Source organism: Primulina tabacum, chromosome 1 (assembly GCF_025594145.1).
Source record: "Primulina tabacum isolate GXHZ01 chromosome 1, ASM2559414v2, whole genome shotgun sequence".
Classification (NCBI taxonomy): domain Eukaryota; kingdom Viridiplantae; phylum Streptophyta; class Magnoliopsida; order Lamiales; family Gesneriaceae; genus Primulina; species Primulina tabacum.
Genome location: NC_134550.1, coordinates 58,397,708 through 58,409,135, shown reverse-complemented (window position 1 = coordinate 58,409,135; position 11,428 = coordinate 58,397,708). Strand labels below are relative to the sequence as shown.

The window sequence follows — 11,428 nt, the reverse complement described above, 5'->3', positions numbered from 1 at the left end:
ATTCTTTATTTGAAAGTTTATTTTAGATAAGAATTTTGTAATTGTACCAAAAAATGAAAATAAACCTGAAATTCTTTGATGTCACATTTATAAACACTACACGAATTGTCATAATTATGTTATATCAGATTTTAAAAATAAAAGAACACGTAATTTGGGTGATAAATTAAAATACATAAAAACATCTTTGATGTCATATTTATAGAGATGACGAATTAATTAATAATTGTCTTGACGACATCGATGAGACATCTGAGATTCTTCAATCTACCCGCAAAAGCAAACGAAATATTTACCTAGAAAGGAACAATTAAATAATCCAATATATGAATATCAAAAAAAAAATCCAATATATGCATTTATTGAAGAAAACTACGCATTTAAAAAAAAAACCAACATATTCTCAACACAATTTTTTATTAAAAACATATTTCTCCAAAAACACCCAAAAAGTGTTAACATTTCCTTGAGATTATTATTGACAGTATCTCAAATAAATTTTAATGTTTATACCCCCATAAAAGAGCATTCTATCTACAAAACCTTATGCAGCATATATGCGCCGAAATGCTAGTGAAATCCTTTTTTTCTCTCTTAATTGATACTAAAATATTTTATTTTTTTATAAAATAATTCCAAATTAATCTTTAGTTTTACACACTATTTTGCAAAATAATTTGTTGGGACTCTTATGTGTCCCGCCAATTCCGAAACTTAATTCCAAATAAATTTTTACAATGAATAGCAAAGCTTTCCAGCGTTTGGCCGAACTAACATTACATGACACAGAACACAATAATGTGTTGTATTGCAGATGTTAGAAAACCATGCAGCAGTAAACTGGCAATTCCTTTGCCGCTACATTCTAAAAAATTTCCTCACGATAGAAAAATAACTTTGAAACATTCTTTTCCATCTCGTCGGAAACTTTTCTTTGCCGACACAAACATATGCAACGAAGGGAATATATACCTCCTTTCAATCAGACATTCATTTCACTTTCTCGTGTTTTTATGCGCTTGAAGCAGCTTGAACCACCTGTGACACACAACTGCAAAGCCGTAAAATTCTCATGTACCCTGTTTTAAGATTCTTGAGTGCATCTTTAATCTCATCTAAGATTGATTCTGACGACGAACATTTCTGCACATCAGGAGGCAGTGCAATTTGGAATGGAAGAATATCCGAAGGATAGATTCCCCTGCAGTGTCACAAAACCAACTCAGTTTTTAAATCGAGTGTAGGTACAGTCGTGTAAAATGAGTTCATCCGAATTATTGCCAGACAAAATTAAACATTAAAGATAATGCCATGAATCTTTCTCTAATGATAAGTTTGGTGTCAATTTTCAAAGCTCCGAGCAGTCACTTAAAATTGAAAATGAAGCTTTGTGTGGCTGCAATTTGTGAGGGTTAAAATGGATGTGTGGATACACATCAATAGGCCAAAAGAACAAATCAGATAAAACTGGAATTGATTGAAGATAACTTAAGCCAGCGAGTTTAAGATGGTTTGAGAACGTTTCAATCTCAACCCATAAAATTCTCTGTGAAAGTAGTAGATAGAAATAGTAAACTTGTTGCACCTAAAATTGATATTCATTTATCAACGCAGGAACAAAGGATAGGAAGAAAGAAAACTGAATAGGACTTCATACAAAGAGAATGACTATCCCAGAGGAAATCCTCTGGACAAAGAGATACACTCTCTTTACCACAGAGCTAGTAACCACACTCAAGGAAACAAAATAACAGAATGCATAACAAGTATCTCCCATAACATTTTTATTTTCTTCCCTCAGGACTTTTCTAAGGCTTGTGACTCCTGGGCCCGTTTATATCTAAGCCCAATAACAATTGAATCCGTAACAAAATTCAAATAGATTGAAGCGGATGCCTTAATTGACTAGGCATGAAAGCCATATGAATAATTCAAATTTTGTATCTCAAACTAACCACAACAGAAAAGACAGAACCTTACACTAACTGACTAGTGTGATATTAAGTGGTGTTTGATCACGAGGAAATGTGTTTATCATGTTCCTGCAACATATATATTTTAGTAGAATGTGTGGCCCTCGATAAAATTTTATTTCTACGGAATAAGATGTCGATTGTTGAACCATTTTAAACAAAAACCAATAGAGCATCCAGCTGAACCTCTTACGGATGCTAATGCATATTTGTTCATGCCTCAGATAATTCCAACTGGCAAGAGAGAGGGGTGGGGTGGGGGGACAAAAGTAACTAACCTTTTCAAGCAAGACATGTCAAGCTCCAGGACCACCTTCCTCTCGGCGATGAAACTATAGAAACAAAGCTTCAGAACAAGCTGCTCAACTGCATTCAGAATTTGCATACATGTTCATTTTGAGGCACACAATGGTCATAATTCAACATATCTAATGGACAAATTCACAGAAAAATAATCAATTGCTATGATGCATTCTTAATCATTTCATGCATCAACTGAAGCAATATAATCAGGGAAGTGATGTCAAAATTCCAAAAAAAAAATATTTGATAGTCAAAGCAAAATGCTCGAGTATCAGATAGCAAGGTTATTAATTATTAACTTTCATGTAGCATAGTTCCTATCGTAAGCCAACAGATGTCACAAATAAAAGTTTAGAATCAATTACATTATAAGCCATATCTGAACAGAGTATGTAGAAGGAAACTTTAATTATTAACTTTCATGTAGTATAGTTCCTATCGTAAGCCAACAGATGTCACAAATAAAAGTTTAGAATCAATTACATTATAAGCCATATCTGAACAGAGTATGTAGAAGGAAACTAAGTACCAGATGGTGAACAAAAACTTGACTCTGTCAAATTCTGGAACTCGATTTGTGCTAGCTGTACCTCTTCAAACACATCTAGCAAGGTACCTAAAAGTGAACTGGTCACCTGCTCAATTAGCAGGGCAAGAATGTGAATGAGAAGAATAATCTCAGGGAAAACTTCAAGACCAGGTTCAGAGGAATTCAGGTTGATATTTTAGAAAGTCGAGCAATTCAGAGTCATATCAAGCAGCACAACAATATCTGTGAAGAATAATCAGTCGAAGATGGATTTCGAAGATTAAGTTACGTATAGGCCAGTTTAAAATTCAAATTCACACAATTAAACAGCATGTGTCAGGTTTAAAGTTATGATAACACATTAATATATCCTTGAGACAATATATCAGTAACATAGACTTTGGATTTTATTCCCCTTCTTAATTGTTTTACCTCGAGTTTTCATATGCAAAAATGTCATTATAGGAATTCTTCAAGATGCTAATATGCATAATGTCACTTACTTGTATTTCTCGAACCAGAGTTTTAGAACCAGCATATTTGCACTTGATCTCGGCATTACACAAAAATTTAACTGCCGTGCAAGCATCCATATTTGGAAAATTCTAAAAGCAGAAAGACATTCATGTTGCGACAACAGAAATACAAGTCAAAGAAAGTCCGGTTGAAGCCAAAACAGATTTACCTTCATCAAGTTAGTATCATTGGCTTCAAATGAAAATGATGTGCTTGTTGTAGGACCAACAACTTTTATACTGTAACATCAAATATCAAAATCCATGCCAAGAGTGTACAAAAAAAAGCGAACAAAAGGCACATCTGTATAAAATCTTAGAAACCTCTGGACAACAAGGCCAAGGTAGTCGAGGACAATATTGTGCCAATTGTCCGTGCTGTCCACACTATGAACCACCCACATCTGGAAAAAGAACAGGAAAAGATCTGTAAGCAACAGCAGGCAGCAGTAATTAATGGCTAATGTCTTTTTTTCTCTATTTTGTCTTTTAAGATGAGGGATGTCAATAACATAATTGGCATAATATTATAAATCCAAGTTATCAAGTTCTTGCAAGAAAGTCTACCTATGTTAATGTTGCAGTCTCCCAAACAGTTTTGTCTCTAAGACCCCCAAACTCACCATTGAACCCCACTACCATGTTAGAAGTAGATTGACATGCAACAGTTGTAACTAAGATCAAATTGAAGCTACTATTAACAGCAAAAGTTCACATTGCAAAAGTTCACACCTGCATATCTTGACGAGCAAACCTGCAATAAGCCCTTTTCGTAAAATGTTCATTAACTAAAGCAATGGTGTCACCACATCCTGGCTCAGTTCTAATCTTGCAAGATGCATGGAAATTTCTGTTCAAGTTTGAAATTTTTCTCTCCAAAGCTTCTAAGACACTCCTCATCACAGCCAATTTTTTGTGGCAAACCCAGCGCTAAACAAAACACAAGAATTATTTAGAAGCTGAGCTACCAAAATTTAGGTAGCTTAACATAATATGTGGTGTATAATTATAAAACTTATTATAAAACAAGATATCAGAAACATAAACAGAGAGGCGCATGGATAACACCTCAAGAATGAAAACCCAGCATGTAGAGTTTTCCGACATTTGCAACAATTGAGAAGAAAACAACTTAAGTTTAAGTATGCAATAGTTGGTCATAGTTGTTTTAAGCATTGGCGATGTCTAGGACAACCAGGGAGGGAAAATTGTTTTGCTGCAAAGAATTTAGTGCTCTCGTAACAATTAGTACATCGAGAAGTTGACACAAGAGGTCTTGGTCTCTTGGATGTCATTTATAAAAAATAAGAATATGCCAAGGGCAATGTCAATTGCATTCCTGAAAAAATATGCCTCTCATTTACCAATCTCAAACATGACAGTTAATTAATTACAAAGTAAAAGTGTAAAACATCATACATCAAATATGTTATGTCATCGTTACTACTATGGATGTGAGAAACCAACTGAAAGACTGTACGCGTAAAAACAAGAGAATGGAAAATGCTTTAATGAAACCACCAACAATGTTCACTCAATAAATTGGGGCAGAGAAGAAACATCCAACAGACAAATTTCATCTAAATGCACAAATCAGACCCATCACCTCATTCGCTTCATTCGGATATACAGAAACTGACTGGTAGCCAACAGCATGAATTCGGATATCAGAGGTGGATATCTCAGTTGAACATGAGGACAGATCTGTTCTTATTAATTGTGACTCCTGTATTCTTGAACTTAACAGTTGTAACCTTTTCTGTATACAAAAAGTAACTTGATTAGCAGCAATTAATAAGGCATTAATTAAACTGAAACAAATACAAACATACCAACAGAGTCTCCCTCTTTAAATTGTTCAGCTGTAATTTTGCCTTCTCTAGTACAATTTGCGATAACATTATATTTGTTTCAGCTACTCTGCATCAGCAACAATTTAACCATCATATATTTTCAGAGGTATATCAGAAAACAAGAGTAAAAGAATTACCAAGTAGAGGAAAAAAGGCCTGCTTTTTTCTAGCAACATGGTGACAAAAAATAAAACTTGCCTCTCGATTTGGAGGTCATGGAGAGCAGATGTACTCTAAAGAATTAAAAACAGAGGAATTCAGTGAGTTGTTGGTGAGGAATTATTGTCCAAATACACACACAAATATAAAGAAGGAAATATTTTGTATTTACAATCAAGTGTTTTTTTTTCTATTATTGGTAAAAGACCTTGGGAGCGGCATCAGCGAACAACGTATCATATAATTTTGACTTTTTCAGGTGAACCAATAAATCTCCGAGCACGTCAAACTGTAATTTGGCAAAAAAGGAAATAAAACAAAAGACAAATAGCATCAAAAACTAGGAAGAGAGTGCAACGGCGAAGAATAAACCAATTAAACTTTTATCCCATGCCTCAAAAGTATGTACATTGAAGCATGTCATTATTTCATAGTGGATACGAACAAAGGAAAGATTCTCCGATTTTGACCGTTACGAGAAAAAGGAAAACCGAGAGGCATACCATCTTGAAATTAAACTCACAGTCTGATTCAAAAATAAAATGTTTAGAATCCTCGGAGAATTTAGAAAATATCTGCAGTTGAGAACTCAGATCATAAGAAGAAAAGTATTAGGCCGCCAAGAATGCTTAGAAAGTTAAATGGCGAAGAAATAACAAATGAAGCATACATACATTAGTCCAATGCTTCCTCTCTCGGCCTATCGTTGTTTCCATGTCACAATCGTTAGGATACTTCAGTGTTTCTAGATCATTACTCTGGCCTCTCTGACACTTGAGGTTTCTCTGCATTATGATCGTTCCACTTTTATGATGTGTCTCCCAAGAAAGTTTTTTAATGTTTCTCTCGTGTGCAGATAAGTTTTCCAACCTACTATTTGTCTAAATGGATTTAGGAGGCAGTATGCTATATAGTGGTTTAAAGTTGTCTTATAAATGGTTCTAATAAATACTAACATTGAATAAAACCATTAATTCAGGCTGGTTGATACAATACAATCAGAGTGATAGAAAAGGACACCAAGACAAAGTCTACAGGCAGACAAGGTCCTTAGGTTGTGGTTTGTTGGTGGATTTGGATCGATGAAAGGATTTAAAAAATGGATTTCAAATTATTTTGATAAAGGAGAATTTAAAATAATAATTAAGAAACCAACTTAAAATGGTATATAAGGAATTTAAAAATTCAAAGACTCCAAAGTTATCCAAACAAATGCAATTGATTTAAAAATGAATTTTAAATGTTTTGACCAAAACATTTCAAATCAATCAAAGCAAACACGGCATAGAATATTATATATTGTATAAAAACAATCAAGCCTTGTGGAATATACAATACTAGGCACAAATCAACCATGATTTGCTACACACCAAGGTAAAAAAAATGTGCATGGGTATCAAGCTACATATGAAGAAAAATTCCAAAATGTCAGATCCAGCAAATTTACCTCATTTAAGTTCACACTAGGCGATGAAGAACAGGTTCCACCAGAAGTAGCTCTGAATTCTTCACCAGCAAGGTTATTTGCAAATCTAGAGGTGTTTGTGCTATTTTTTATACCTCTGTCTGGAGTCTTAGGAAGCATGGTTCGAGATTTACTATCTTTACCAAGAATAGTGAAGTTACCAGTGCTTCCAAAATTCTCGTTGTTATAAATATCAATATTTCTGCCATCTGTTACTTCCATCCCAATCAATAGTTTGGAGTGGTTGACTTCAAAAGAAGGCAAGTTTGACAATGCCTTCACTCCCAAGGCAACAACATCTACCTTACCAGTTTCTGCTGACAGATTTGGATCAACAAGATTTTCCACTGGAGCAAAACCTCGATCTTTGTCAAAATCCATAAATTGTTTGAGCTGATTCTGAAGCATTAAATCTTTAGAACGATTAAATTGATGACCTTGAGAAGCTAAAAAATTATTAACCAAAATTTTTCCACGAGAAGAAACAACCTTGCTTGGAGTCACAATTGCTCTGCCTTCTATGCTATAAGCAATTTCAGCCAATAAAGACTCAGTTTTGGTCATTAATACATCTTCACTTGACTTTTTTGTGAACACACCGTGCTTCGAATTACTTCCAGCAGTTTGTCCATATTGTAAAACTGAAGAAAGCTTCCAGGCACTCACGCTAGTTGGGGATTTCATACTGGTTACATAGCCAAAATGTTTTTCCAAATGATTTTCATCACCAAAATGGTTAAAACTCTCTACCTGGTCATTATCCAAGCTTGAGGAATTTTTTAATTCTTTACTTTGATAAGCATTTGTGAGGTCTTCTTGAGTCACAATATCCTTCATGAGATCACTTTTAAAAATATCACAATTTTTGTATGAAACAATATCAAGAGGGGATTTTACAAACTCCAGGGTCTTGATCATGGTATTATCCACTCGGGCACTGAAGGCAGAACAAAACGAAGATTTCTCCATTGATTCCAGTTTGGAGATGCTTCGTTGAATTGGAGTCTCCATATCTTGATGTCCTATGTTTTCAATTGTCAAAAAGGAATCTGGATTTTCTTGCAAAGAACTCGCCATTTTGAGATCGTTACATGGAGAAGCAGCCGTTAGAAGCATTTGCTGTTTGACAGGAGATTTAGACAATACCAATGGGGATTCATACTCATCCTGTGGACATCAAATGACAACCAATAGAGGTGAATATTTGTGGCTCATTTTCACTAAAGTTCCAAGACCATCACAATTGAGGAAAAACACAAAAAAAAGTTTACATGCCATATTAACAGAATAATCCAATCAAATTACTCGTGACTTTTGAAAGTATTCATAAATATAGAATCCTTATACTGATACAAGAATCAATTAAAGTAAAAAAAATTATGGAAACTTAAAATCTTATTTTTAGTGTATGACTATAAGTTATAGATGAATATGTCAGAAATAGAGGTGAAAGTTTAGATAAAATATTAGGCTTCGAGCACATTCATTTTCTCAAGAAGATGAGATAATAGCTACAGCTCCATAAGATTTCATGAAGTCTAAATATATCAAAAGGCTTGTGAAAATATATAGGACAGGAAACACGGTCTTCTTAAACGATATAATTCAAAATTGTTAATGCTGTATGAAGTAATAAACAAGCGCAATGGATTGGCTAAATACGAGCATCTCCAGAAGACATCTAATGATAACCTTATAAGTTATAGCATTTTACCAAATAATTTTACCCTAATTCTATATGCACAACATACCACATGAAATATTCTTGATAATAAAAATGATTTTCTTGGATGGATAAGTCTGACAACATTCAAATAGGATATAAACCACTATTATACATCTAGAATAAAGAGAATGTCAAATCTCTCAAACTTACCACAAGTGTAAGCTCCAAGATGATTAGATGAAGAAAGAGATAAAACATGAAACATAGATGAACAAGAAAGCATGCAAGAAACAAGAAAAGCGAACACTTGCAGCCAGTGAAGTTGTAGAACACCTAGGCATGGTGCCATGGGATAAATAATTACTTTACTCAATTGATATGGTGATGAATTCGGTCTATAATCAGATGAGCAACTAGCTGTAACATCGAATGCATTGGGCAGGAGTTTTTTATGAGAAAAGCTTCCAAGAATGCCATCTTCCTCATCCAATTTGCTGCTAACATCAGATACATCCCCATTTGCCTTATCATGAGAACAAGTCACACCTTGCTCTTTCCTTGCATAATTGCTCAAGCTCACACTGTTATCCCCATGATTGGGTGATGATAAAGACTCATTTTCAGCCTTTTTAGGTGATTTTGAAGCGGTTACATCATCATGTGCAGTTACAGAAAGTAAATTTTTCTTACTTTCGGCCAAAAGTGCATCCAATCCTGGTGATAGTTTCTCATAGTCATATCGGTTAAGGTTTTCTACTACTAGGCTCATTTCATTGGAATTGTGACTACCGCTTAATTTTGATATCGGTGAAGAAGATTTGGGCCTTAGCTTTTTTAGAGAAGAGAATACCATGGAGCTTTCTACATTTGCATTCACAGGTGTTTTATCCTCAAAACGCAGTTGACCTACTGTCGGGGTTTTTAATTCTCCTCCTGAATCTGATCTAGCAAGGCTACGGTAATGCATGGAAAAAGCAGTTGAATCCATTGTAACATCATGAGTATCATCTGAAGCTGCAGAATCAGACAACCGCCCAGGCCTTATAAAACTGGCGGATACGGGCCCAAAGAAATTATCTTCTGCTATAATAAAAGTAAAAAACATAAGTTAATTACATATTCAGAAGTGGTGAACAATAATGAAAACTGGACAGGAATAAGGAAAGTAAAGAAGTATGTGATGTCTTTAGAGATATTGCTAGACAGGAACAAGGAAAGTAAAGCCTAAAAAATATCCTCATTCTTTTGCCAAATGGGTTTATTTCTGGAGATTACCCATCATGATCAATTTATGCCGAGAAGTATGTAATTATGTGCTTCACTTTGACAACTTGCTCGTTTTCCCAACAAAACCTTGATGCCTTTATGCATGTTTGGCATTTCAACATCTAAAAGTTTTACTGATTCAAATATCGGAAAATAACTGTAACATCTGTACACGCCTAGTAAAATCAAGAGGATATAAGTCAAAATATCAGTGTATCATGTTTTCTACCAACGAAGCAGCATAGACTAAAGCCAAGTAAATAATGAGCAAGAAATCCTTCATATGACCTTTACAAATTGTTCTACTTGCACATCGTCGTTATTCAGACAGTAACTGCCAAAATCGGAGTGTAAAAGCAATCGGAATTCGAACACGCCGAGTTTCAAAAACGCCTTTTTGATACACAAGTACGTACAACAACTAAAAAACCCACCAAACTTATAACTTAAACTCAAGTCTTCCAAGGGTACAAGAGTTACTAGCGCATCGAAATTTGGGATGGAAAAAGTTATGGTTCAGCTGAAAAAAGCATACTTTCTGAATTCCAATGCAATTATAAGAGTTGAAAAGTAAATTTAAACAGACTCTATCTTAAAACTGTATGTTTTCTAGTGTAATGGTAATTTTTTTGTCTGAATGTAACCATTGGAAATAAGGAAATGCCCATTAATAAATGCCTCCCGTCCTATGTGCAGTTCACTGAATCATCTAATGTACGTGCAAATAGCCTAGTTGTTTATAAGAATTTCATATCCTCGTCAACATGGAAGTATCAGTACTGATTATACAAAGTCGAAAACCATAAATAGCCACCACAATCAAGGTCATGTTGAAACTTGCCGTCATTGGACGAAGCAGAACCAATGGTGCTCCCTCCAGGGGAAGGTGACCCCAACGGTCGCAAAAATGATCTTGGCATTTCCATTTCTTCAACATCAATATCCTCGCCATCAATTTCCTTAGATTGTTCCAATTCCAGTCCAAAATACAGTTCATTGGACGAAACGCTGTCCATTTTTGCAGCTTTAGACAGGGGGGTTTCGTTATCTTCTTCATCTCGATCGAAGAAATGAACAGAAGTCATCTCTGCAAAACTGACTCTCCGTGCCCTCTTCCTCTGCAGAGCCATTGTGGTGGTGCTTCCGCCGGAATTATCCGTCGTGGTGAAGTGGCGGTAACCCTCAGCTGTAGCTTCTTCCTTGGAATCCATCCCCTGTGGTCGACACGTTTGGCATTCGATTTTGGAGCTAGGGTTTTATCCACATTTTAAAAACCGAAGTGGTTGGAGGGAAAAAAAAAATTTTTGATTGCAATTTAAATTCCCGATTAGCCCCTCCAGAATTCATTAATCGATGAAAAACCCTCTCGAAATTTCTATTTCATTCTAAATATAAGATACATTAAAATAGTTCTCTTTTTAAAATTAAATAGACGAATTAATCTTTATTTTTTATCAAACACTCTCTCCGTCAGCTAAAAATATGATTAGTTGCTCATAGTCAGTAATCAAAATGATCCGCTAGTATATTGATTAGAAAGAAAACTCATATTATTAAAAGTTATATTTCAAGTCGACTAGAATAGTTCGAATTTTATCTATATTAACAGGACGTTGTCAGCTACTCTATTCGTTTCATCCAACTCGACATTGCAATATTCAATTAACATAAATAACGTCTGAATTAATATAACCGACAT

General features: G+C 34.7%; 1 protein-coding gene across 2 annotated transcripts; it reads right to left on the bottom strand.

Moving 5' to 3' along the window:
- Positions 1–676: 676 nt before the first annotated feature.
- Positions 677–11,020, bottom strand: LOC142554907 (uncharacterized). Of its 2 annotated transcripts, XM_075665526.1 has the most exons (17): positions 10,571–11,019; positions 8,828–9,543; positions 7,287–7,964; positions 6,780–7,196; positions 6,007–6,117; positions 5,836–5,907; positions 5,541–5,621; positions 5,372–5,406; positions 5,153–5,240; positions 4,927–5,079; positions 4,053–4,250; positions 3,645–3,724; positions 3,491–3,560; positions 3,309–3,410; positions 2,806–2,911; positions 2,252–2,339; positions 677–1,201 (listed from the first exon to the last, which is right to left on the bottom strand). In XM_075665526.1, exons 1-17 carry the CDS (start codon positions 10,938–10,940, stop codon positions 1,012–1,014), a joined length of 3,555 nt encoding a protein of 1,184 aa, XP_075521641.1. In that variant the 5' UTR covers positions 10,941–11,019; the 3' UTR covers positions 677–1,011. The 2 variants fall into 2 exon arrangements, with proteins under 2 accessions (XP_075521641.1, XP_075521640.1); XM_075665525.1 differs by having other exon boundaries at positions 6,780–7,964; positions 10,571–11,020.
- Positions 11,021–11,428: the final 408 nt, after the last annotated feature.

What these genes read in the sequence shown, in the direction of transcription:
- LOC142554907 (XM_075665525.1), bottom strand. Translation starts at nt 10,940, where the DNA reads ATGGATTCCAAGGAAGAAGCTACAGCTGAGGGTTACCGCCACTTCACC. An exon ending in GTGAGTTTAATTTCAAGATG is followed by an intron (nt 5,622 to 5,835) that starts GTATGCCTCTCG and finishes GCCAAATTACAG; the next exon opens with TTTGACGTGCTCGGAGATTT. An exon ending in CTCTGGTTCGAGAAATACAA is followed by an intron (nt 2,912 to 3,308) that starts GTAAGTGACATT and finishes CTAATTGAGCAG; the next exon opens with GTGACCAGTTCACTTTTAGG.